The 27,430-nt window shown below is 42.7% G+C and overlaps 3 protein-coding genes across 4 annotated transcripts; 1 reads left to right on the top strand and 2 right to left on the bottom strand.

The window, feature by feature from the left end:
* Positions 1–1,279: 1,279 nt before the first annotated feature.
* LOC128259906 (probable helicase with zinc finger domain) lies at positions 1,280–12,301 on the bottom strand. The gene is given in 7 exon segments (XM_052992533.1): positions 1,280–2,852; positions 3,614–5,201; positions 5,203–8,363; positions 8,913–9,347; positions 9,350–9,524; positions 9,747–10,161; positions 12,157–12,301. Coding segments are annotated over 6 exon segments (6,390 nt in total). The 5' UTR covers positions 10,059–10,161; positions 12,157–12,301; the 3' UTR covers positions 1,280–2,133.
* Positions 12,302–13,464: 1,163 nt separating this feature from the next.
* LOC128259910 (tudor domain-containing protein 3) lies at positions 13,465–16,566 on the bottom strand. Its single transcript, XM_052992542.1, is given in 5 exon segments — positions 13,465–13,783; positions 14,050–14,913; positions 14,915–16,201; positions 16,274–16,358; positions 16,411–16,566. Coding segments are annotated over 5 exon segments (2,517 nt in total). The 5' UTR covers positions 16,446–16,566; the 3' UTR covers positions 13,465–13,537.
* Positions 16,567–17,032: 466 nt separating this feature from the next.
* LOC128259915 (patatin-like phospholipase domain-containing protein 2) lies at positions 17,033–26,993 on the top strand. Of its 2 annotated transcripts, XR_008268095.1 has the most exons (8): positions 17,033–17,577; positions 24,471–25,153; positions 25,215–25,381; positions 25,442–25,550; positions 25,729–25,817; positions 25,879–26,147; positions 26,252–26,395; positions 26,514–26,699. XR_008268095.1 is itself a non-coding variant. In XM_052992549.1 (7 exons), exons 1-7 carry the CDS (start codon positions 17,418–17,420, stop codon positions 26,687–26,689), a joined length of 1,653 nt encoding a protein of 550 aa, XP_052848509.1. In that variant the 5' UTR covers positions 17,040–17,417; the 3' UTR covers positions 26,690–26,993. The 2 variants fall into 2 exon arrangements, 1 of the variants encoding a protein (XP_052848509.1); XM_052992549.1 differs by lacking the exon at positions 26,252–26,395 and having other exon boundaries at positions 17,040–17,577; positions 26,514–26,993.
* The last annotated feature ends 437 nt before the right edge of the window (positions 26,994–27,430 follow it).

Raw genomic sequence — 27,430 nt, 5'->3', positions numbered from 1 at the left:
TTTGAGTTAAACAAAATTAGTTTTGAGATAGTGTAGATAGAGGATATGTAAAATTAAAAAAATAATAGACTTCAATATCTATAGGCCTGGCGATGCTTTACAAAATCGTATACTTGTTCTTCACTGATTTACAAACATCTTACTTTAATCAGAAGCACTATAATTATAATAATTTCAGAATCTACAAACCTATTTTAAAGCAGTACTTTAAACAATTATGCTGAACTAAGTTTTTGAGCTTAACTCAGTTTTAAACTCTTGATTAACTCAAGTATCAAGTATGGGCTAATGAAAAATATTTGAAAAACAAGAAAACTAGTTGCCGGCAAAAGAATCCAAAATTGCAAATTTTTTTTTTGTTTTTTTTTTTTTTTGTTGTCCCTTGGGGATCTTTTTTGTTTTCATTTTTTTTGTGATTTTTTTTATAAGTATTTTCAGCGTAGCTGGTTTCATATAAATTGTTTTACATATACAATACAGTTGAAATGGAGGAATTTCGTTAGGCTTCTGGGTTCTGTTCTTGTCGTGCTCGATGATGTGGTGTCTGCTATTTTGTTTTTAGTTAGTTGCTGTTTGTGTGGTGTCTAAATTTACATATAATTTAACACTAAATGTGTTCGTGTATGCAATGTATTTCCTAGAAGAATCGTTTAACAAATGACATGAGTGGAGGGGGTGGTATTATTAAAAGTACAATTTCTTGTTTATTAAATTGTGTGATTTTCGTTCTTTTTTGTTTCCGCTTTTTAGTTTGTTATGCGTTACAATGGTTAAATAATTACAGTTATATAAAGTTAATATGTTTATGCTATCCAAGTCGCTAGCCAAAATACTACGATAAAACTCAAAGATCGGTTAAATACTCTTATCGAAAAATTCTTATATTTCTGTTTGCATTTATCTTTCGTATGTTTTACATTTACCAGTCGTCAGATCGGACTAAACGATGAGTGGGTGGGGTTTTTTGGGGATTCAGGGGCGATGGCTGCAAGTTTGGGGTGTTCAACAATCGTAATATAATTTACACACGCATCGACAATTTCGGATGGGGAGAGGAACAAATAACTCGTGCACAAATTTAAATATTTATATGCGTATTATATATATGTTCGTATGTAGGTAAGTATGTTTAATTCGTACACAAAAATGTTCATATCCCTTATAGCCATTAAATATATATAATAGGTATATAATCTGAATTTATAGTTAATAAGGATAATAATAATTTATATATTTGAGTGCGTGACAAATTTTCAGTTTTAATGTTTTTTGTTAATAGTTTTTGTTTTTTTTTGTTTTTGAATAGTCAACTTCTGTACAAAATTGAAATTTATAACTGATAAACTAAAGGTAGAAAACGAACCGAAGGATTACGTAGCAAATATGCTACGCTCTAAAAATAGAAAAAAATGTACAATACAAATGTTCTCTTGAATAATCTTACATCTAAAGCTAACTATGCATCTTGCAGTTTATAGTTATTACATAATTATTTCATTTTTTTATGTGGTTTTATGTTTGTTTGTTTTTTTTTGTAACGTTTTTTAAATTTTTTTTTTTGTTTGCTTCAAGAGTCTAATCGATAAGGTTTTCTTGTGTAGACGTTTATTATTATTTATCTGGGCTGCTCAGAGCAACCCGTTGGATGCTGCGAACCGATGGAGGCGCCTGAGGCGACCTTGGGCATTGGGGCGTGGCAGGGGGGAGTGGGTAGTAGGGAGAAAGGCCAAAGGTCAACGTCAACAAATCCCTGCTGCGGCATTTGGGCGAGCTTTAGTAACCACTAAACATTAACTAAATAGGTATGTATGTATATTATTAATTAATTATAATAATTCACACTTTCAACTTAAGGCTACCGTAATTAAATAATTTGCAATTTAAAAGAAAGCAAAAAAATAAGGATAGGGGCAACTATAATTAAGAAGCAGTTCTTTTTTGTTTTCTCTTCCGTTTTTCCCATTGTCTGGGTCATTTTTTACGTTTTTTTTTGTTCAGCTAAGAATTTTGCAATTTTTTTTTTGTTGTTAATTTTCTGTTTTTTTTTTTTGTTTTGTTTTTTGTTTTTCGTTTTTGTTTTTAGATTAAGACCCTTTGATGCCACAGCAGGAGATGTGCTGCCGTCACCGCCTCTCACTGAAAGTAGTTGTAGAATCCGGTCGTGGCCTGTCCCAACTCCCGGATGGCCGCAAACGGATCCTTCTCTAGGAGATCGCTTCCGCCCCCCGCCTGCGAGCCTTTGCCGCCCGCCCCGACTCCTGCCACGCCCGCCTGCACCTGCGCCTGTCCCGGCGATGGTCCTGCCCCACCGCCACCGCCTCCGCCAACCACCGCCTGGGGCCCCTGGCTCAGCACAGCCGCATAGGTGGTTGCCGACGAGCCGGAGGACTGCTGGTGATGATTGGCCGCCTCCGAGTGGGGCATGCTGGGCGCCATGGCCTGGAACAGGTCCACGTCGTGACCGCCCCCCTTCAGCGTATTGAAGTTGTTGTACAGCAGGCCGTGCATGTGGTCCGACGACTTCACCGAGTGATCCACCACCGAGTTGTTGGCCTGGAAGAGTGCCTCGATCAGATTGGCCCCCGTGTCCAACCCGTGCATGTTGTTGAAGCCCCCGTTTCCGCCTCCGCCTCCGATCCCGTTTCCGGCCAGCGCCTGGCGGCGGTACAGCGGCACCGAGTTGTTGCCATTGCTCAGCATTCCGTTGTTGTTGCTGTTGTTATTGTTGTGTCCGCCAACACCTCCGCCGCCGATTCCCATTCCGACGCCGCCAACTCCGGCGTTGTTCACGCCCACGTTGTTATGCATGTTCAGGTTGTTGTAGGGCTTGTCGTTGAGCAGAGCATTGCCAGCTAGACGATAGAGAGGTATAAGGATTAACATGGGAAAACCAACGATAATAAAATCAGAACATTAATTGCTTAACATTTCCCAAATCGCTTGGGATTTAATTATTTTCTACTTAAGAGGGAATGGATTCCTAATTCCTAATTCCTCAGAACTGCCACTTTTTCGGTTTCTTCTAAAGCAAAAAAATGTAATTTTAGGCATTTCCAAAAATAAAAAATAAAAAAGAAATATGCTCTCTAACGAAAAATGTAGAACAAAATTAACTACAATTTAGAATACCCTAGCTATAATGGTTCAGAATAATTTCATAAGTAGATTGGATATATAAATAATTATTAAACTAACTGGCATTCAATAGCGTTAGGAAACAAATAGGGTCTGATTAAAGTTCCCTTGGACTTAATAATCTAAAAATCTATATAATCTAATAATCTATATAATGTAATAATCTGTATAATCTAATCTATATAATCTAATAATCTATATAGTCATTAATCTTTATAATCTAAACATCTATATAATCTATTAATCTTGCCTTTCTCACATCAAAATTTCTAATTTTGATGCCCCCAATTCCCCAGTACCCCACAATACCCCTTCTTAACAAGGATATTATATATTTCAAAACACTTTCTAACCTGAAAAACACTTGAAAAGCTGTCAAAACAATATAAACTGCATTTTAACAACGTAAAAATAACACACAACAAATCTCAGGCCAAAAGAGGTGATCCGCTCCTCGAAATCCAAATTCTCTGCTTACCGTTCCCCATAAAGTTGGTGCTAGCGACGCCGCCCAGATTGTTGCCGCCACCATTGAGCGGCGCCTGGTGCAGCCCAGGTCCACAAAAGTGATTGGGATACAGGGGTTGACCAGGTCCTGGTGGAGGCTTCGCCTGTTGCTGCTGCTGCTGCTGCTGCTGTTGTTGCTGCTGTTGTTGCATCATGGCGAACAGGCGACTCTGCTGCTGCTGCTGTTGCTGTTGTTGCTGCTGCTGCTGGAGATCGGCTCCGTTCAAACCATTGCTGAGCGGAGGACCAGGGGCATTGCCCGTGCCAGCCACCATGCCAAGAACATCCCGCAGTATGGGCTGGGCAATGTCATTGGCCCCGTTCATGATGGAGTTGAAGACCAGATCGATCTGCTGGTTGAAGTTCTCCAGCGGCGGTGAAGCGTCCACGGATTGCTGAGGTGGCTGCTGCTGCTGCTGCTGTTGCCCCTGGGGATACAGCATGGGATATTGTGGCCGCTGCACATGAGGGTTGTTGAGCATCGGATTGTTGACCATCTGTTGCTGCGGTGGCTTATGCTGCTGCTGCTGCTGCTGCTGCAGCGTGGCCATCACCTGGCGCAACATATCCGCGAACTTGTTGGCACCCTCCTGGCCCACGGTTTCGAGCAGTTTGAGGTACCACTTGTATTGCTCCTCCTTGGGGTTTAAAGCCATTTCGTAGATGCTCACATTGGGGGGCAGTAACTCGTGCGTCAGAGGGCCGAATCTCATGGAGCTCGGCGACGGTTGCTTGCCGGCGTACATAAAGGGATTGGGTGGCGGCTGTTGCTGCTGCTGTGGCGGCGGTGGCGGTGCTCCTGGATTGTAGCCGCTCCCGTTGTGCCTCAAATAGGGAGGCGGCGGCGGTCCGTTCTCCATGGGCGACATGGGTCCGTTGGGCACACTGCTGCCCCTCTGCATGCCCATCGGCGGCGCCTGCTGCTGTTGTTGCGATGGGGGCGGCGGTGGTCCTGGCCCGGGTCCGTACAGCTGGTGGTGCGGCGGCGCCTGGCCATGGTTGTACAGCGTCTTCTTGGCCAGGTAGCCCAGTTCACTCGGATTCCTCAGCAGCTGAGCAGCCGCCGAGGCGTTTGGCGGCGGGGGTGGTACACTGCCTCCCCGCAAGGGCAGCGAAGGATTGGCATTGAGTGGCGGTGGCAAAGGTCCTGGTCCTGGTCCACGCCCCGGAGCACTTACTGGCGGCGGCTGGGGTTGCTGTGGCTGCTTGCTTGGCGGCAGCACACTCCACGGATTCGTCTGTGGCGGTGGACCCCACAGGCTGGCATTGGGATTTTGCGGTGGCTGCTGCTGTCCTGGTCCCGGCCCATTTGGTCCCTGCTGCGGTGGCCGCCAGTGCTGCATGGCCGGGTATTGTCCATATGGCGGCGGTGGTCCGCCCCCTACTCCTCCTCCGCCTCCTGGCGGCTGTGTGGGTGGCGGACCGCCGGGTGGCATGCCACGCAAGTGAGGTGCCTGCGGCGGTGGTCCCCTCATTCCCATGTGTCCTCCGCCTCCGCTTCCTCCGCCGCCACCGCCGTAGTGTGGTGGTGGACCTGGACCAGGGCCTGGTCCTCCTCCGGCTTCCCGGCCCAGGGCCATTGCCGGACTTTCCACCGACGACAGCGGCCATCATTGCTGCCATGTGTGTGGAGTACATGTGGGAGAGCTGCTGATTGGCCATGGCCGCGGCCATTTGATTCATCTGATGGGCGGTGGCCGCCGGTCCGGGACCCAGCATCCCGGCTGCCGTTGCGAAATGAGCCGGAGGACCTGGTGGCCCATGGCCACCGTGTCCGTGCTGCGGCCCGTTTAGGTAGAGGGCAGCTTGCTCGCGCAGATATGCCTCCGGTTGCAGGGCACGCGGCACAAACTCGGGCGCCAGAGGATTCAGCACATAGCCACGCTTCAGCTCCACGCCATCCAGTTGGGAACGGAGATTCGACCAGGTCAGGCCGAACAGCGACTTGTGCTCGTCGCAGATCTCGATGAAGCGCTCCCACACTTTGCGGCAGCGTCCAATGGAGCACAGAGCCACGGGATCACCGACCACTGCCACCAGAGATTGGGCACGAGTGATGGCCGTGTTCAAGAGCTTGGAGTTGCTCAAAAAACCGTAGTCCGTGTCGGCATCACCAATGCTGGCCGTGGACGCTGCTCCGGGCGCACTTCCCTGGGGCATGCAGGTGCGTCGGGTGCGTACGGTGGACAGGAAGACCGCTCGGAACTGTTTACCCTGGACGTTGAGCACACGTTCCACGGATATGCCACCCATGCGTCGCTTCCGCAGCTCCGAACGAATGCGGAACACCTGATCCGCGTAGGGAGTCATAATGCCGATGCTGGTGTCGTTGAGCTTGCCCCAAGCACTGGGCCAACGCTTCCGCAGCTCGGACACCCTTTCCACCACCTCGTACACCTCGGCGTTGTTATAGAAAGCAGTTGAGTTTTTATCCTGAACATCCTCTCCTCTAGTAGTAAAGAAAGTCAAAGGATAAAAGCGTTCGTGCCTTGGCTGTTTGCCGGAGGCCACCAGCTTTTGTTCGTAGAAGAGCTCCGAGGTGAAGCGGATGATGGCCTCGTGCGCTCGATAGTTCTCGCACAGCAGTATCTTGCAGGGAAAGTTGGAGGGGTAGTGATCGTACAGTCGCTCCAAGAGCGAGATGTGCAGCTTGCGTTCCTTGGCAAAGGCGGAGAACAGCTCGGGACTCATCTGCATGTGATCTCCGGCCAGAACGATTCTCGTGGAGTCATTGGCCAAGGCCAGCGGCATAATGGCCTCGCACTCCATTGCCTGAGCAGCTTCGTCCAGGAAGATGTGTGTGAAAAGACCCTTGGGTAGTCCCAGAGTGGCCAACTCCATGCTGATGCTCAGCGTAACCACGACAATCCTGTGTCGCATTATGTCCTCCACAGTGGGCCGCTTGAAGTTGCCCACGCCATCGGTGATGCAGTACTTTTGCACCACACTGTTGACGGTGGCCGACCACCTCTTGTGGTAGTATACTCTCAACGGCGTGGCCTCCTCCAAGCCCTCCTCGATCCACGGATGCAGGTACTCCTTAATGTACAAATCAGCTGCTGAATTTGAGTGCGTGCAGATCAGGATCTTGGCCTCCGGTTGGGCCAGGAGCTGCTTGATGGCCTGGGCCAGTGTGTACGTTTTGCCAGTTCCAAAGGGTCCTATTAGCAGGATTGGGGGCAACTTGATGCTCAGGGCCGTGGTGATGGCATTCACGGCCTCCCTTTGCTTGGCATTCAACTTCGGTTCGCAGGCATCGGCCCACTGCTTCTTCGGGGTCCACGGTATACTCGGTTCCAGTTCCGTGGCCGGAAAGATCAGCCGGAAATCGGTGATCTTGTCCACTGCATTGTGCCACTCGCAGTAGGGCATTCGGTTCAGCTGGAATTGAATGTCCACATCCAGTTCGGTGTCCGCCTGCAGAGCCATCGCCTCCACACACTTGGCGGATAGTTTCAAATAAATCACATTCTTCCCTTTGTCCTCGATCAAGGCCTCGTAAACTGCACGGCTATTGGGATCCGCTTTGGAATCCGGTTCCTCCGGCTTTGAGATGTACACGCTGCTGCAGTTGGAGAGAATCAATCTGCCAGGCGACGTATCCTCGGAGATGTCCTTGCCCAAACGCATGAGAGCAAACAATTCGCCGGCCAGGGAATACTTGGCTGTGCTGGTCGCCATTCCCGCCGGGGTGAGGATATAATTCGAGGCCACGGTGAGACGGGTCCTCACATTATACCTGGCTATCTGCTCATAGCGGGCAATCTCCTCCACGGACAGCAACTCGTGGATGCGGGACCGGTAGTTGTTCTGCGTCAATCGCTTTTCCACAATGGTCGATTGTGTCAATGTGAAAGTAGCTGCCCTGGGACAGGGATACCTCTCCAGCAGTTCCCGCTCGTGCTCCAGATCGCTGAGATACGCCTCGGTCTTCAGATGTGTTCCAATCGTGGTCTCGAAGCGTGTAAGTTGCGTATTGGCCACATCCCATCGGGTGGCCGAGCTGTTAATGATGTCCCGCTTGATCTCCTCGATTTTCTCGGCATCGTTTACGGGCAACACATCCACGCACAAATGCCGAACGAGCAAAGGTTCCTGGCCCACATCGAAGCAGATGGCCTGGCGAAAGGTTCCGTAGATCTCCGTGTGAAACTCTATGGTGATTTCGTGGGTCACGGTGGACGAGTCCTCGCTGGAAGACTCCGATTGAGCCGAGCCGGCCGCCACCCACTCTTGATCGGATTTGAGCTCCATGCTGGACTCCGTTGGCTTGCACATTTTGATGGACTTCAGGGCAAAGTGATTGCGGTGGGCATCCTGGAGGAGGGCCACCGCCTTTAGAGGCTTTTTCGTCTCCAGCTGGAAGAGCCACTCTCGCTTGGATGTCTTCGAGCTGATGCTGGTGACCAGCTGCTGCTCACAACGCGCCTCCATATCCGGCACCCGTTCGCACATCACTCGCTCCGGCGCCGTGGCCTGGATCCATCGCTCTAGCACTTGCTCCGTGTACGACTTGCCGTAGAGCTCCTTCTCGCAGGCCTTCTGCATCCGCATCCGGCGGTACTCGAAGCGCTCCTTCCACTCGTTCAACTCATCCTGGCCATGAGCCTCCACGCATTGGGCGCCGTAGTGGCAGGTGTGCGCCTCGCTGAACGTCTCGCACAGGGAATAGGTGTCCAGCGTGTAGCCACGGGGCGGCGGACGCCACTTCCAGTCGCGGCCTGATCGGAATGGTAATACATAATATATTTTGAGTGATTGGAAATTCATGTTGTCAGTGATTTTTGAAAATATATTGATAATCAAGTCTAGGGTTTTGAAAAAACCTTGCTTGGAGTTTGTCGTTCATTAAATATTTTATATTTTGAGTGATTGGAAATTCACGTTTTCAGTGGTTTTTGAAAATATATAACAAATAAGTCTGAGGTGTGAATTCATTTAGTTTAGTGGTTTTGAAAATATGAATGTCGTTACAATTCAAAATGAATATTGCTTGAAAAACTGAGAAAAATTTGCGTATAAACATAACATTTATGCACCTCATAAAATAACAAAAAAGACCTTCACAATTGTAATTTGGCTTTCTAATTTTAGAACTTATAATGCATCATAAATCTGACCGTAACCAGAAAGATCCAATTTTTGTATACTTTTCCAACAAAAGTGGTTTAGTGTTTGTATCTTAAACTTCTTCTGTTATTAGTTTAAATCATTTATTTATTGAATGTAGTAATATATAAGTTCTATTGTAAATCCCCTTTGGTACTCACCCTCATCGCTCATGATCACCTTCTGGTGGGCCTCGGTCTGGCAGTGCTGTCGCAGCTCGTTCCTCGTCTGGAAGGTGATGGTGCAGTAGCTGCAGGTGGTCGATGGGGCCGCCTGATCGTCCTGATCGGAGCCCGATCCGTCGCCGGATCCTGTCTGGTGCTTGCCGGCCGTGAGCTTCATGGCCGCCAGCAGGTCGTTGGTCTTGTGGAGACTTGTGCTGGAGCTGGACATGGTGCTGCTGCTGCCCGTGGAGGAGCTACTGCTGCTGCTTGCGTAGCTACCGATTCCATTGCCGTTTTGCTGCTGCTGGTGTTGTTGCTGCTGCTGCTGCTGCTGCTGTTGCTCCCGCTTCTTCAAACCCTTGTTGCTGAGCAGCTTGCTGTACTTGTCCAGCGGCAGGTTGTTGGTTGCCCAGTGGTCCAGCTTGGTATCCATATGGCCATCTCGTCCTCGAGACGGGCGTGCGGGATCTTCAAGGCCTGCGCCTTGTGCTGCCCGTTCATGATCATCTGTATAATGGACTTGTATCGTTCGAGGGTCTTGGATATGTCCGAGTATATCTGCTGGCCGCTCAGCTCATTGATCCACTTGCTCAGGAAGATCTCAGCATCCTAAACGAAAGACAAGTAAAATTTATTAATGTTATAATTATAAAGTGGTTATTGCCCAAATTATCTTTTTCACAAGAGTGTTGTTGTTTTCAGAGATAAACTCAAGGATTTGAAGCATTAGAAAAAATTTACTGAGTTAATTAAGGGAATAAAGTAGACATCATTTGAAATCAGAAAATCAAAATCAATCAAAATAAGGGAGAAATCCCGATCTGTACTTACCCCGTACTTGTGCATTTTGAACAGCGCGTGGACGAGCCATCGACGTGCTCTTGAGACGCTGGCCAGGCACTCTGTCTGCTCGGACAGCAGCGTGAGCACCTTGTAGGCATCCGCCAGGCAGCCCTCGAACTTGCCCAACTCGAGGAGGCACTCGCAGCGGCCCAGGAGGCAGGCGATCTGCTGGTCCTTCTGGGCCCTCGAACCCAAGGCGCCGGAATTGGGGGCAATCAGCTGGTCGTAGAGCGCCACGGCACGGGCCCAACTGCGCCGGCGGACCATGTCGTGGGCCTGCATCTCCTTCTCGGCGGCCATCGTTTACTGGCTGGTTTTTGGGAAATCCTCCGGGTGGTCACTCATGCATGTGTCGCTGTTTTGGGTCCTTGTCTTGATCGCTCGTCTAATTTCTAGGGTGATTCTGTTGGGTAAGAGTTAAAACCATTAATAAAAGTTTAGTTTTTCTGAATTACTACTTACATAATATAACAATTTTGGGTGGTTAATATTAAGAAATCGATTATCGTTTTTACATTAATGGTTTAGATACTTTGTGGGCATTATGTTTACTGCAAATAAAGATATATTAATTATTTTATACAATTTTTATTTGATTTGTAACTTTTTCGATCTTTAAAATTTGTATCTTTTATGGTTCTTTATAACTATTAGTGTAGTTGTGATACTGAAATTTTGTCCACATTTCAATGTTGAAGGTTTTTATTATTTAACTTTATTTACTTGATTTATATTAATTTATTATTTAACAAAAATATATTTTATAGGAACACATTAGTTTATAAAGTTGTAAATATATTTTTTAAGTATTTTTTCACAATTTACTTGTCAGTTTTTAATTTATTTATATATTTTTATATATTTTTGAGAAATTAATATCTTATAATTTTTCATATTTTTACATTTTCTACTGGATATTCTTTTAATTTTTTTTGTTATTATTATAATTAAAGGGTTCTTGGTCATGATTAACTTGGTTCAGTTATTATTAATGATAGGGATTCCATTTATCCACGTGGACTTTGTTTATTTTGCATCGTTGACTCAAGAAATTTACTAGTAAACAATATTTCCCAGTTTGGTTAAATGCAATTCCAATTGTCTGTTGAAGCCGAGTTGTGTCAACCAAAACAGAAATTGTTTATATCTGAGCAATAGCTTTTGCTCGGGTCTTATCGGATCCCAAACAATTGTGTGTATAGTATATGCAGACTGATTTATAGAGCCGCCTGCAGCCAATGTATGATAAACAATCCAAAGTGTTCCTTTTGCCGACTTTATTTTTCGATTTACACAATTTTCATTCTAATTCGGTTACGCAAAATTTCATAAGAGCCATTTTCACTCTCGCACCGGCACAAAAGGGGGGTGGAAAACTTAGAGGGGGGAAATGGGGAAAACACTTGCTGAGAACGAGAAAATTTGCAAGCATAATTAAAAGTAATTTTCGAGTTGCTTCTTTTTCTTTTCTTTTTTTTTTTATTTGGAGGTGCTTGCTCTTTTTTTCTGATTTTTTGTTGTTGTTGCGTGTGTGTGTGCGTTTTGTTGTTGTGCGGTTTTTATTTATATGCGGCGGTAAATGGGTATTATTTACAACAAATGGCGACGGCTGATTTGTTAGCATATTCCTTGCATTAAATTTAATCGCACTATTATTTAATATGGATTTTTCTTTCTTTTTTTTTATATACACGGGCAGATTTTCATAGCCTGGCGTTGCCTTTTCATTTGCTTGCAGACGTAACAAAAGCACTTTTCATAATTTTTCTTTGATTTTTCCATAGTTTATAGGACTGGCTATCGATTGAGCGTGTTTTAATGTTATTTAGAATAATTTCCGAGAAATGAGAAGGATTTATTTTACCATTTTTCTTTTTACGTGCTGAAAACAGCAGACAGTCGCCAGTGTTGGTTAAGGGCGCAGACACTCTCTGCCGAATATCGCATGTGGCAATTAATGGTGGCTTAAATTATATTTAATTTTCTCATGATATTATTGTTATCACAAATTTTAATTGGCATTGTTTATTTAAGACAATTTTGCCCTTTTTTCTTTACATATAGTCCAAAAATGGCACAAAACAAAAGACGAGTATCGGCTGCAGTCCTTTGCAACACCAAACGTCCATTTGACAACACTGTCGCATACACTACACGATGATTTTGCCATATGAAAACGGCAACTTATATGAACACAATACATGCAAATGACCGCATTGCACTTTTATATGATTAGTCAGTTTTTTATAAAGCTCGTTAATCATTTTGTATACTCAGCAAAAACAGCAGGTGAAGTTTTTTCAGCGCGATTATCGCAAGTCAGCCAGCCAGCTGCAACTTTGCTGTACAATTTATTGTCCATTTCGGTTTTCCATTTGCACCCACACTTTTCAATTACCTTTGCACTAATTCTTATTGTTTATACACTAATTCAATTTTACATGGCTAAGCACATGAGAGAAAATGCACAACGTCGAAATTAAAAATAAGTTATGTATGTAGTGAGGAAAATTTCGCGAAATGCACCAGTGCTGAAAAGCGCGTACAGAAACCAGGGACGGTCGATAACAAATGGGCCTGGCGTATAATCGATTTCAAAAACATGGATGGAACATATATTTTTGGTTTACTTTTATAGACTGGCAGAAGGTATTAAAAAATCAGTCAGAAGTTTGCAACGCAGTGAAGAAGACATTTCCGAACCTTTTAGGTTTATATAAATGTTTGATGAGCATCACTAGGAGAGTCTCTATTTGTCCCTTAGTTTAAGAGCTATCTAGATAATACTTTTTTCCAAAATTATCTTTCTATTGCAGGAGGTATATATATTATTGATGAGCATCACTAGGAGAGTCGATCTAGTCAAGTCCGTTTGTCCGTCCGTTTCTATGCAAATTAGTCTCTCTTAGTTTCAGAGCTATCTAGACTTAAACTTTCCACAAAATTGTCTTTTTTAAGAAGATAGTATATAGGTTGGAACGAGCCAACTTTGTTAAAATCGGGCGATTAAAACATATAGCTCCAATTAAAACAATTATAAATTTAAATAATAATAATGAATGAATAAAAATAAATAATGATATTTATTAATTGTTTAAAATTTTAGGGTTACGGTTTTAGTTTCAATTAAATCGGACGACTTTGTAGTTCTTCATATAGCTCTTATGGGAACATAATAGATTCGCTGTTTATTAATTAATTTAAATATCAAAAAATGGTAATAATTTATTTTTTGAGAATTACGGTTTTCGCTTTATTAAAATCGGAAAACGATGTCATATAGCTGCCATAGGAACGATCGAATAACTAAGCGGAAAATAGCCTCTCTGTAGTTAAACATATGGGCATAAAAATCGGAAAATTGTTGATTTAAAGATGGTATATAAACATTCGTCAAACTCGTTTTTTAAATAAAAATAACATTTTACAACTTATAGTCAAAAACAGTGATTTTTTATGTTTGAGTCGATTCATAGATATATTTTGATCTAAATTATTAAAATAAATGCTTGTGCATTAGTTTTAAAGTTTTAGAAACGTTTAGTTGAATATTCTCATTTTTTCAATTCCTTTAATCCCTAGTTTTTAAGCTAAAAAAAAGCTTGTTATTATTTTAGAGCTAAAGAAGATCAAGTCCTTTTAGAAAATTGTTAAAATTTGAAACAATTGTCAAATCTGTTTCTCCTTAATAAAATCCATGGCTTCAAAGTTTGAATACACTGTAAAGTTGTTTATTCGAAACATTTCAATTAATTTAAATACGTTGTAAACAGGCTGTCTCAATGCTCTCGTTTGTGGGGCGGTACGTAGACTTGCTGCTGCTGCGCCTGACGATCTCCGCGGTAGCGTGACTGTTGTTGCTGCTGTTGATGTTGCTGCTGCTGGGGCGCATTGCTCAGTGGCCTATTTTGTGCATCCGTAATGGGCAGAATGTCCGCCTTGAGCACCTCCTCGTGGTTGCCATAGCCCATAAAAAAGACCACGCAAGTTTTCTCCGACACTCCCGTGATCTCAGCCTCATAATACTAAAAGACAAAATCATTAGAATTAACAATTATTATTAGAAGTCAAATAAATTTAAATGAAATACTATATTTGTACCTAAGGATACATTTTTTTATTCTGTTCTATTTATATTCTAGTATTATTTGCATTCGAACAATCTAATGTCAAGAGTTTTTTAAATAAATCGATACAGCAGCTGCCATATGCCGTGAATATTGTAAGACAAATTTTATGATTTGTAAGTTCAGTTTAAATTTAAATTTAAGTTCAGCGACCTTAAACTCACCCTTCCATCGTCCCAGTACTTGGCCATGCACAAGTCGCCCTTCTGCCACATCCAAGCGTCCCCAGGCGTCATTCCGAAATGCTCCCTTGGTGCAGCCTGTGGCGCAGACACAGGGGCCGGCGGAGCATAAGGATTTCCATGAATTGGGGCTGAAACGGGACCAAAAGTCGTCGGTGGCAATTCCTGCTGCTGCTGGTGATTGGGCATCGTCACTCCTTGACTTTTTAGAAGGCTCATGGCAAACTCGTTCGCCTCCTTGCTCTGGAAACCCATGATCTTGCTGGGATCGTACGTATAGCCATTCGCCAATTGACTGTAGTTTGCATGCGAATGGTGTCGGGGATTGTGATGGTGCTGTTGATGGTGCTGATTCTGATGTTTCTGGCTGTTTTGAGCCTTTTCCGGCTTCTGCGAAGGCAACTGTGTTGATTGCTGCTGCTGCTGGCTTTCGGTTTCTGCTCCCGCCTGACGATTGGCTTGTCCTTGACCCTGTTTGCGTCGATTCTCTCGCTTGGGAGCACTGCTCACCTTGAGATTGGCCGTCTCCTCGGTTACCTTGCTTAAACGGGCGTTGAAATCTTCTCCTGAATTGTTCGGGGGCTTGGCAGTTGCACTACCTGAATTCGATCCAGAGCTGACTGCCTGCTGCTTACGCCGGCTGCCATTGGCGTTGCCATTCTCGCCTCTGTTTGAGCCTCCACGATTGCTGCCTCGATCGCTGCCACGTCGGTTGCCGGCGTGTTCCTTACCATTGGTTGTTTCTTGTTCTGTTTTAACCTCGGAGTTGGTTTTGGGTATCGGGTTGTCTGGCCCATTGCGGTTAGAGGTTTTTACGGCCGCGGACTCCGGTTTGTTACGTCCGGCATGCACGTTCGTTAAAGCCTCCACCTCCTCGCTCCCTAGGTGCCCTCTCTTCCCTGGGCGGTTTTTCTTCCCTCGGTGGTCTGTCTTCCCTGGGTGGTCTTTCGTCCCGCGTCGGCCTTTCGTCCCTGCCTCCACCTCGATTGCGTCCACCGCCTCTTGAGGAACCCGCATGTCCACCACGATGCGCGGCAAAACTGCTCGACACATTGTTCTCAAACCTCGAACGATCACCAAACTTCCCTCCTCCGCCTAGCGCTGAAGATCGGCTATCCGCCTCGCCGAACCTTGAGTTTCCATATTGCTTGAAAGGATTAAAGTGATTGGCAGTGGGTGGGGCAGCTGGAGCAACGGCAAAGGCCTCTACGATGCTAGGCGCCGGTGTCTCCGTAGCTGGCAGCTTGTTAGTGAGGAAATCAAACAGGGTGGCATTGGCAGCTGGCTTAGATGACGTAGCTTCGTCCTTGGCACTGGCGCCACGCTTTCCCTCTCTGGGCGGCCGATCTCCGCGTCCCGGACGACCCATAGTTTCGATGGGAGCCAAGCCTCCGGCTTCCTTGCGTCGTTTTAGGTTGAAAAGAGCACGTTCCAGGTTGTTTCGGGTGGCATGCAAGGCACTGCGGGCCTCCTCCTCGGTGAAGCCCTTGTCCAGGATCTTCTTTATGTTGTGATCGACGATGTTCTGACCACCTCCACCGAATACCTTTTTGCCGCCTGCCTTGGTGGCCACGGCAATGGCCTCGGTGCGCATGGCATTGAACTCATCGTTCTCCTTCACCGGCTTATCCTTATCGCCCGAGGAGCCCAGGCTCTTGAAGTTCCTCTCCCTCTCGGCGGTGGTATCGATTTTCCGGCCAAATGCCACCCACGGTGGCGGCACTGAAGTGCCGCTTAGAGGACGACCACTTCGCGCATACCTCAACATGGTTCGGGCAAGATCCCACTTCTCGTAGAGAGCATCCACACGTCCTCCGAGGAGCTGGAGCTCAGTGGATCTCAGCAGCATGAATCCCTGCATCAGCTGCAGTTTCTCGGCCTTGAAAAAGATCTTACTCCCTGGTGCCACATTGAGATTCAGCTGGGGCACTGGCTCCAGCTCCAGGGCCTGTATGGAATTCTGTCCGTCGCTCAGATCGAGTTGTATTAGGCGTGGCGCGGCCTTCGATTCCTCATTCGCTTTGGGGGCGGCTATATTCCTCACTCTCTGCACCTGCAGAACAATTTTTCCGGGCAAAGTGGCATCTTCGCGTTTTGTGGGCAGTGCGCCACCTCCTATATCACGGAAATCGCGCTAAAATAATGAGTAATGGGTTATTATTAATAATTACACACATTTGAGGCAGCCGGTTCGCCTGCAACTCACATTCAGTGCTTCATCAATAATTTTCCGGGTATCTTCGCTGCCAACCGCTGTTGTCAGAACTTTAAGGCCCTCCTCCGTCAGGTGCCTGCATTAAACGTTAGTCCTCACTACTCCCCACATTGTTATGGTCTACTTACCACCCGACTTCTTGTAGTTTCTTGGCTAATTCCATTTTTTCATGAATACGTCTTTTTGCAGCCCGGACACTAGCGATGACAAAAGTACTAGATGTGTACTCGCTAGTGATGAGCAAGGCGGCAATTAAAAATATCGGCTGCGGGTGGTTGAAAGTATCTTTCGGCCTTTTATTATTTATGGCCGGATTCTCGACTGCCTGTTAATATTTCTCGGGCAACAATTAAAAAGAAGATGCTTAGCAGCACTATATTATTCTTCCCCGTTTATATAAACTAAAAAAGTCGAAAACCCGGATTTTTATATAGACAAGTTTTTCTGGTCTTTATCATTTTCATTCAGATGCATAATTGGGACCTTAACTGGGACTCAACAGCCCTTGCCCTATTAAAGAAGTACAATTGATTTGACCTAGCTTCAATTTATAATTGATCCGAGAATTTTGTTGTATTAATACAAGTTTATTTATTTACAATTATCTATTTGTTGAGAAAACATATACATGTTGTATTACATTCATATTTTACAGTTTATCCATTACTTTAAAATGTTTGACAATTGACAGTTTTTGTAAATCACTTCCTTTTTTCTTTGCACAGTTAATTTTAATGGAATTCTGCATTGCAGCAAGGATCGAGTACCCCTTGTGTCGCACTCAGTGTTATGGAACGTATATTTTGGCTTTATAACGACATCAAACGCGGCCACACTGCCAACAGAAAATATAAAAGGGGCGGCCGACGACAGAGCGAATGAATAACGGTTCGCGAGCAACAACGTTTAGGTTTCGAGTACGGAGTACATTTTCTAAGTCAACGAAAAGTGTTAAACACCAAAGCGAGATATATTTGAAACGTGCCCACATTTATTGCCATTTCGAAGGAGCTGCATCAATTCCGTGGAACAATTTCTGTGGAAAGTGCTAGAAAACAAAAGAAACAAAAAAATTGTGACGCGAGCAACAAACAGTCATCAGACGATTTATAGAGTCTAACGCAGAGTCCAAAGCATGAATCTATCATTCGCTGGCTGCGGATTCCTGGGCATTTACCACGTCGGAGTTGCCGTCTGCTTCAAGAAATATGCGCCGCATCTGTTGCTGGAGAAGATTGGAGGCGCATCGGCCGGTTCCTTGGCCGCCTGCTGTCTCCTCTGCGATTTGCCATTGGGTGAGTCTCTGCCCCCTTGTTACATGGGCGGGTTCTAAGGGGTTGCCTTTTCTAAGAGCCCCCAAAGGCGTGTACACTTTGACTTAAAAAAAATGCTGAACTATAACTGATTCCTCCAAGCGATTTTAGATCAAAAACATTACAAAAAAAAAATCAAAAATAAACAAAAAACAAAAAGCGTAGACAACCGAAAATTTCGCTAGGCCCACGATCTTTGGCAATATCAATTTCTTTATGTTTGTGCAGAAAATATATTGCGTAACCTGAACTGGGCCTTTTTACAATTATGTTTGCTAAAAATCCCCCTTGAATATATTCTGCACCCCCTCTGTTGTTTTCGCTGTTTCTCTCCTCTTTTCACTTAGAATACTTACGCATACATACAAACGCAAAACAGCTGATGCAAAAACAACCACTGGTCAGTTCAGTGACTCTGTTAGTGGAAGGGAGAAAGAGTAAGAGAACAAGAGAGAGAGAGGGATGCTGCGGAGCTCAATATAAAACGCATTGAATTGAATTGATAAGATTGTTTGCGTTTGTAGGTCGCTAGGAAGTCAATGGGGGTCTGTCATAATTGTGTGCGATAGTGTGTTTTTGGGCGTGTTTGTCCATTTTCGAAGGGGGCTCGTCTGTCGAAAGAAAACTGCGGCGCAGTTGAAAAACCTCACGAAAACAGAAAAACAAGTTTCGTAGGCCGGGACAACGCACTTTGTAAAGCGGCACCCGAATATGTAACCAAATGGCCGGGCTACACAAACACAGCGGTGGGCAAAACAATAGAGTCTTTGTCTAAATTTATACATTAAAATTTCGTATGCATTTTTGTTTTGTTAAAAATATGCCAAAAAAATGTACTGATTAAATAGATTTGGAGATATCCTTTGAGTTGCTTAAATTATTTTTACGATCCCTCAAAAAACAAAATATCTGGCATCTGTCACAAAAAGATACTATTATTTCGACCCCAGCTGTACAACACATAAACCTATTTTGATCGAGATGCTTGAAGGTCGAGTGTTTATTCATATATTTTGTTTACGCTTTGGAGGCGCGTTCATCGAAAGCCGCCTAGGAATTCGAGGCAAAAGCTGTGCTATTGTGGAATCGGGTCTATATATAACTGTGAAATATATGTGGGCCTGTAACACGAGTTCTTGTTTTCGATTTTTTCTGTGCAACGCTTCGTTTGTATCGTGGGTATAAACATGTCAATCACTGGGCGAACACAAAACTAGCGAGCGGGAAAAACAAATGTCAGCTGTATTACTCATGGCTACTATGTAACGAAGTACAGATCATATGGCTTATCGTTTGACCAGGGTAATCGAGAGCTATAATCTGGAATAACGTCAGCAGGGGCGGCAGCGTTCGATCGTTAAAATAATCAACCGATTTTTTTTTTGCTTTTATGCCAATGGGATGATCATCACCCCCGGGGCTTAATATGCTCGATTTCCCCTGACTTTGATTCCATTGAAGTTGCCACACGAGGAATACTTAGTTTTACCTCCAAATCCTCCAATGCTTTGTTAATAAAACAATCTCGAAATAACCAGAAGTTGAAAATAAACTTTAGCGGTGGCATCATCACAGAATAATTAAAATTTTCTATAGAAGCATTTCATAATATTATTTAGGTGTCTGTACTCTTCAGTGTACAACTTCTACAACTCTTACTCTGGATTATTCCTTCTTACGATTCTCCGTTTTTCACGTTGGCTATTTTACCTACCTGATCTTTACCCTCAGCTGCTAGAAAGTTCTTCAGCCTGTCCAGCTGTTGCAGGTAACTAGAGTTTTCCTGTAATTTCAGTTTCCACTTTAATTGCCACTATTAAATTTTGTCGGTTGCATTTGATCAAGGTCTATTTGATTACTCAGCCCAGAGCGTGTCTAATTTGGACTTTATGCAGTTTAATTGCCTTGAATGGGGATTCGGGTCCTAAGTACAGGTACACATATGTACAGAAGCGTTGCACAGACAAAAGACCATTTGTTCCGCCGGCAGATAAGATTTGTGAAAGTAGTTACATGGTTTCGGGTTTGCCAACAGTGCAAAAGAAAACCAGACAAGGTGTATTGGACCTACATTATATATATGGAAGAGAAACCCCTTTGCAGTTCAACTTCAGCTCGAAATGCAATGAAAATGTTGTATAAGTAGTGATAAGGAAGCTCCAGCTTATTTAAATACTTCAACAATTATTGTTATTGCTATACTAACTAAAAAACTCTATTACTATTGTTATCCATTTCCTTTGTCGAGTCTGCTTCAAACCAAGGGTTATTCAGATAGGCGTTTGGAAAACCACCTCATTTGGCTCTTTATAAACCTATTCATTCATGACCGCTCTTTTATGGCCCTATTTATTATCAGCTGTTCACCGCACTTCCCTTTTGTTGTTGGCACTCGAAACACTTTAGCACGAGTTGGCGATCGCCACGCGAACTTGTCACCGTATCGGATGATAGCACCGCAAACTACATGTTTACATATTACCTATATATCTCTAATTTTCCCCTCTCACTGTGAAAAGTTTAACCCTCTCAGATAATCGCGATTTTGTTTTTGATCACGTTGAAATAATGGCTTAGTTACAGAACACTTGTAAACAAGTTGTTATCAGTTGGTTAAAATTGCCGTGTTTTGATCAATTCCGGATTCTCCCTTTTTCAAGCTCAAAAGGCAAATAAGCTCAATTTCTAAACACAAATCTGTAAATACGAATATGTATATACCTAGTCTGCGTTTATTTTTAGTGGGAAAGCCAACGGCCGACCTTCAGTTCAGTTCCCTCCGCCGCCAATCTGGAAATTTTAGAAATCTCAACTGCAATTCATTGTTCGAATGCGGGCACGAATATACTTACATATATATATTATTGCTTATCGGTTTGATTTACCTTTATGGGCACGTTATCATGGGGGAGTCATGTTTTGTTGCCAATTTCCGCCGCTTAAAGTCCAATTTGCGGGTGTATCAGATATTCGCTTACGTAGTATATAGGTTTTTGAATGGTGGTGGTTCGATTTCGTTGCAGCTGGTAATACAAAAATATGAGTCAAGTGCAGTTTCGCGATTTAAGTCGCACATCGAGCTCTTTGTTTGATTCTGATTGATCGCTATCTTTATGGCCGTACTGCCTATATGGTGCATTCGATTGACGTATTTTGCATTGGGCTTAGTTTCCTATTCCCAGATGATGATTAGAGCACAAAGCAAACACTATCTGCATATTTACATGTGGCTCGCAGCTGGCTTTTACACCCTATACATAATACAATCAGCTCTGCGGGGTCCTCTATATGTGCAGTATCTTCCCCTCTCCACAATCAATCGCCAATGCAAATGGGGCTGTTCATCATTATCGAAAGCATTATTGTTGATTGACACACTTTCCGCGGCCCACAAAACTAATCCACGATAACACTTGGTCACGAGCCGCGTTTCGAATGAATTTAAATAAAATAGGAAGGCTTTCTATGAGGTCTTAAGCTCGGTATATCAATTTGTAGGTAACACAATCTTATCCAAAGTCAGTAATCTTAAAATAGATCAAGTTTGTATTTACTATACCTATATTATTTTTTAAAATTCCTAAATCTTAGCAGGGTTAGATTATTTCAAAATATCATTTATAATCTAAACGATACTTTTCAAATCAAATCAAAAATAGCAGCTGCCACAACCTATGCATACAATTCTGTTACCTTTCTTCATTACTCTTCGACCTCCCAAAACCACCCTGAAAAAAATGAAAGCAAAATATACGAACATTTCCTGAAATCCGTTGCCAAGTGCAGAGAATTCATGGCATTGCAATGTGACCTATATAAATAAATGTATTTGTGTTTTACGGGTGCCCACAGTAATCTTGTACAGTCAAGGTGGTAAATATTTCAAGGGGGAAACGTTTATTTGAATAATTGGATGTTTGAAAATATTATCGGTTTTAAGAAAACAAGTTTATGGAAATGGAACTTAACGGCTTAAATGAACATTAAAGTTTAAACGTATATTTTTTTCAAACTTAATTCGAGGTCCCAAGCATGAAACCATTAAATTTGTTCCATTGAAAGCACCTGAAAATGATTACATTTTAAAGTCAATAAAACATCAACAACTGACTGATTTAAAAAATTTAAAATAAAATGGGACAAAAACATAAAAACTATAAGTTTTCACCATTTAGAAGAACCATGTTAGAAAAGGCTTCCAAATATTGACAGATTCCATCAAACAAAACTCGAAACAAAGAAGTCTTACAAGTCATAAAACATACAGAGAAATGTTGTAAACATAATTACTTTGCCCACTGTAGACACACACATTCAAGTAGAATGTGTGTAAGTGGGTAAACTATGCGCAAGCGGAAGAAGCAGAAAATTCTGATATTCTGGTTTTTGTGCTCTTCAAATACAACCACAATATCACGTGATGAGGCCTTTTATTTTGTTTTTGGGTGCCCTGATCCAGGGCGGAGCGAGCGAGATAGGGCTTAGTAGAGCGAACAAGACTGCTAAAGTGAGAGCGTATCACTTGAGTTTTGGGGGTCAGGCCACGGAAATGGGGGTGTGTGTGCCGCTCTCCCTCTCTTCATCTCTCTTTTTTATGTTGAAAGTTTGTTGCCTTTTCTTTTTCCTCGGAAAGCAACAACTGCATACGTATGCCATTCCCCCTTCTCCCTCCCCCTTCGAAATGCCCCGGAAACATGTTTATTTATCCATTGAAGTCGAGCCCCCAAAGAAATTTTATTTTTGGTGCAGCTGTTTGTATATATGTATGTATGTATATATCATACTCGTTTGTTTTCCTCTTTATGTTGTTTAAAATTTCGTTTCGTTTTGGTTTCCATTCGCCGTTATGCTCCCGGCCTCCAAAAGTGGGCGTTAGTTGCACTTGACTTGCGGTTAAGTTTGATGTAACGTCTGCAGCGAACTGTTCGTTTAAATTGCAGTGGGGGTCATACAATTCAAGCCAAACGTATTTTAATTTTGAAATTCATGCAGTCAGGGTAAAATTTAATAGAATTTAATAGGTCTTTTAATAACCAAATTCGGATTCAGATTACCGAAATTATTTTATTGTTTATGTTGCTCAGATCTTTGATAATAGTTTCAGTTGACTTACAGCTTTATCGGGTCAGAAATGCTTTCTTCTTTATTCTAAGAGTAACGAATATAAAAATATATTGATGTTGAAATATAGTAAACTTCAATTAACTACTAACTACTACTTTTATACTAAAAGTAACGAATATAAAAATATTTTGTTTACACAGAATTCAAGGTTAAAGGGTGTTCAGCGTATTGATTTAACCCCGAGAAGTAACGCCCACGTTTTGTCGAGCTTTTCTTACAAGGTTTTGTTATTTACCTATGAAAAACACAAACAATAATAACTAAGAGAGCTGCACGTAACGCGATAGCGTTGTTTATTTGCATTTTCCTCCCTAGTTTATTATTGTTGTTGACAATCGAAAGCGGAAAGCGAAAACAAATTTGATATAGAACCGGGAATTGGGACCCCCACGAGTTTTTTGGGTTCTTCAGCGCGGTTCCAAATTCCATCCTTAAATGTCGTAGCAGCTTTAACTGATATGCGGACGTTATGTACATATATGGCATGTTTTCCTAACTATCGGGAATCGGGACCCCCTCGAGTGCCATGGTACAAAACTCCATCCATAACAATAGTGTTCAATGTCGTAGCCGCTTTAAATAGTTAAGCTGATACGGGGACGTTATGTGACTTGTTTTTCAACTATCGGTTTTTACGATTAAAGAGAATCGAGCGTGCGACATAATAGAACAATTTAAGATGGGTCTTAACCCCGGCTTTCGCTATTCCGCGTTTTGTCTTGTCTGATGGCCTGATTTTGTTTTACGTCAATTTTTTGAATAAATCAAAAATGTACTTGCTTATATTATAGTATATATATTTCAACCTTATCATTTTCATAGCTGTTGGTCTTTCCGCATCTAATCAAAATATTTGGAAAGTGCTTGCGTGTGGCACTACGGGAAGCTAGATTTCTTATCAATATGGCTCATAGTACATGCGAAACTATTTTTTATGGGTGCAATATGAGAGCATAGGTTTCCAAATAGGTTCAATAAAAACTTTATCAGTACATAAAGCCATAAATTATCTACATAAACTTATCTACGTTTAATTCTAGTAAAAAAAAAGTATATAGTGGTCATCTGTACATTGTTCTTACGTATCTTTTGCAAACTCATTATATTTCTAAAATTCTGAAAATTGTGTTTCTTATCAATTAATTTTCTTATCAACTAGTAAAGGTTTTCAAATCCTACGATAGAAACCTGTTATGAAATACACCATATTTTTGCTCCATTGATAAACTCATGTTGAACCATATGGTGGGATCCTTAGTTCCTTATCAGCCCCATAAACTGTATTGGGGGTCGAGTAGCAAATAGAACAAAACAAACACTTCCAAACCACACAAGGTTCGTACGTCATTTTCCCTCATAAACGGGCGGGAAATGGTCAACAACGATAACACTGCCAAGAGCACCACTTGACCCTTTGGATGACACAATGACGCAAAACCCGCGGACATCACCAGACGTAGATCAGCACTCGGGGAAAAGCGAGATGAGATAGCCCACTGAACCCGAAAATATCAATATTGTATAAGCTCGATTAGCAAGGGTATTATTTATATATATAGCCAATCTACTCTGAGTGAAACTATAAGATTACTACAAGTTTACACTTCTCATAATTCTTGATGTCATTCCTATTATATATCGTTGCCAAAAGTTTAAAAGTTAATTAGGATCAAAAGTTAAGCACTAGCTAAACTTAATGTTTAACTAGAATTTTTATTAACAGCTTTCCTAATTTCTTTTATATTTTACAGGCAGCATGACCTCCGATTTCTTCAGGGTGGTGAACGAAGCACGTCGGTATTCTCTGGGTCCCTTCAGTCCCTCTTTTAATATCCAGACCTGTTTGCTGGAGGGTCTACAGAAGCACCTTCCCGATGATGCCCACAAGCGGGTGAATGGACGCCTCCACATATCGTTGACTCGGGTATACGATGGCAAGAACGTCATCATCTCGGAGTTTGAGTCGCGGGAAGAGGTTCTTCAGGCGCTACTCTGCGCCTGCTTTATCCCAGGATTCTCTGGCATCCTGCCACCCCGATTCCGTGGAGTTCGCTATATGGACGGGGCCTTTTCGGATAACCTGCCCATCCTGGACGAGAACACCATTACGGTGAGCCCCTTCTGCGGAGAGAGTGATATTTGCCCGAGGGATCAGAGCTCGCAGCTGTTCCATCTGAATTGGGCCAACACCAGCATCGAGATCTCCAGACAGAACATCAATCGGTTCGTGCGGATCCTGTTCCCGCCTCGTCCCGAGTTCCTGTCCAAATTTTGCCAGCAGGGATTCGACGATGCCCTGCAGTTCCTGCACCGCAATAATCTAATCAATTGCCGCCGTTGTGTGGCGGTCCAGTCCACGTTTGTCGTTTCTGAAACGGTGGCCCAGCCACAAGAGTTTGATCCCGAGTGCAGGGAGTGCAAAAAGCATAGAAAGGTAAGGAATGAGAAATACAACCAAGACTATGGTTAAGCTTAACAACATGTTTACGTTCCAGGACGCTTTAAGCTCAAATATGCCTCAAACAGTGCTGGATGTAATCCAGGACTATATAGAGCAAGCAAATAAGGGTCTGGCCAACTGGATCTTCAAACATCGTGGTATTAAGCTACTTTCCCTGCCCGCCACAGTGCCTATGGACTTTCTTCTGGCTACCATTTCAAAGTAGGTTTTCATATTTCCTTGTTTAAGCCCTCATTTTAATATTTGACTATACTTTTTTAGAATATCAGCATTGACGCCTAAACTTACCAAACAAGCAAGAATAATGGTGGAGGACTTTATTCTTCAGTTGAATAACGCCATGCATATGCGCCTGCTAAATAAATTCACGGTATGTTAATTAAATGCTTACCTGTTGCTAAGGTATGCAATTAAAGTGCATTAAAAGTTAAGAGCTAAACGGTCACACAATGTGGTTCGAATGACAAAGTTTTTTAGTTGTCTGTTGAACAAAGACAAAGCACATTCAAAATAAACCAAAATTACTAAGGAATTTCTTTTAATTACAGCTTTATGACCAACCCCACTTTGATGCCACTGGACTTCTGCATTCCAATCGCCTATATGGACCTCGTGTATCCATTCTTGTGGATGAATGGTAAGCTAGAAACCAATAATTCTTACCAGAGAAAAGGTTTAACTAATTGCTCTTTTTTTAGTGGAGCCACCCCGCTGGAGGATGATGTCGATAACTTTGAGCACGTCCTCAAAATGACCACGCACAACGACGCTCTCTATGCCTATTACTACACCGACAATAATACGAACAAGGTGAAAGTAACCGAGATATTCGACTTCGACGATATGACGGAGCACGACGAACTGGCCACCGACCTGCAAATATACGAAGGCTCAGTCGAGGATCACCCCAATCCCCACCAGCACAGCCACAACGCGGTGGTCAGCGAGTGGAATGGCGTCGAATCAGGTTGGTATTCGAAGAAAAACAAGTATTTCAAGTCAGAAATTCACATCATTATCCAGAGAAAACGTATCATTTGCAAATTGAATCAAACCGAACATTTTTTGCAGTACAAATTATGCCCACGACTCCTGAACTACACGACGTAGCCTTTTAAAGCACTATCACACAGCTATCCAAAAATTAATCGACTGTAAATGCACCTCCATTATCTTTAACTCACTCAAGCATTAAGTCCATATTTTAATTGGCAGGTAAATTATCGAAATTTCCTTCAATTCCCCTTAATTCCCATTACAAAGATTCATTTCACCACATACAATATTTTGAATAGTCAAACTAATTGGTAGTTTTCAATCTTAACCGCTACAGACTTTTTCATCGATGCCCAGACACCAAATGTAGAGGATAGTAAAACAACGACGCCACAATTTTCCCGCCTGGATCTGGAACCCGAGTCAGATGCTAGCGTCCTCAGTGATACTGAGGTAGATCAGAGTTATAGCACCTCCGCGCACAGCACCGATATGTATATAGAAATTGATTGAGGAGGGAAAGGATCAACTTAGAAACTGTAACGAAACATCTCCAAAGCGGCTCGTAGCAAAGCGAAAAGCCTAGTAGCGTTTCCATTAGCTTAATTAGTCTTATTACGACAACGTATGTACCTAAATTAACTTAGCCGTATGCTGCCATTGTATCATCGCCAGTTTGTAAGCTGCAATTAGCAAATAATTGCATTCTTGTTATTAATCACCCTCACACGACTTGTATTACATCTAAATCCCATCTGTGTTTAGCCTAAGTTGATAATGTATAAACAATAAAAAAGCAAACAATATTTAAATACAATGTGGATGACTATAATTTTATGGTGACCTATGGAAATTCCGTTATTTAGCAGAGTAACGATAGAAATCTTTCTGTTCAATATTTAATTTGAGAACGAAAGAAAGTAAGAGGTTAAAATATTAAGATTTCAGTTACTACCAATATTTTAATTACAAACTACGAAAAGAGGAAATCATAAATGAATTAAGAATTAAAAATTAAATCCCGTGTACTGTGTGCATCATATAATAATTTATTATATTTAATATTTTATGCTTTTTGCGGTTTAATGATTAAATCTAGAATTTTTAAATTCGATCTCTTAACATCCATTTAGTAAATTATGACAGCGTTGGAATTTCCAGAGATATAAATTAAAAAATTAGTTTATAAATGATCTTTTATCTCAAGACTCTAAAGTAAAATATGTATGTGTTATAATATTAATTCAATTTGTT

This window comes from Drosophila gunungcola (assembly GCF_025200985.1).
Source record: "Drosophila gunungcola strain Sukarami chromosome 3L unlocalized genomic scaffold, Dgunungcola_SK_2 000009F, whole genome shotgun sequence".
NCBI classification, from domain to species: Eukaryota; Metazoa; Arthropoda; class Insecta; order Diptera; family Drosophilidae; genus Drosophila; species Drosophila gunungcola.
The sequence above is the reverse complement of the archived record's forward strand: the minus strand, read 5'-3'. Positions and strand labels throughout refer to the sequence as shown.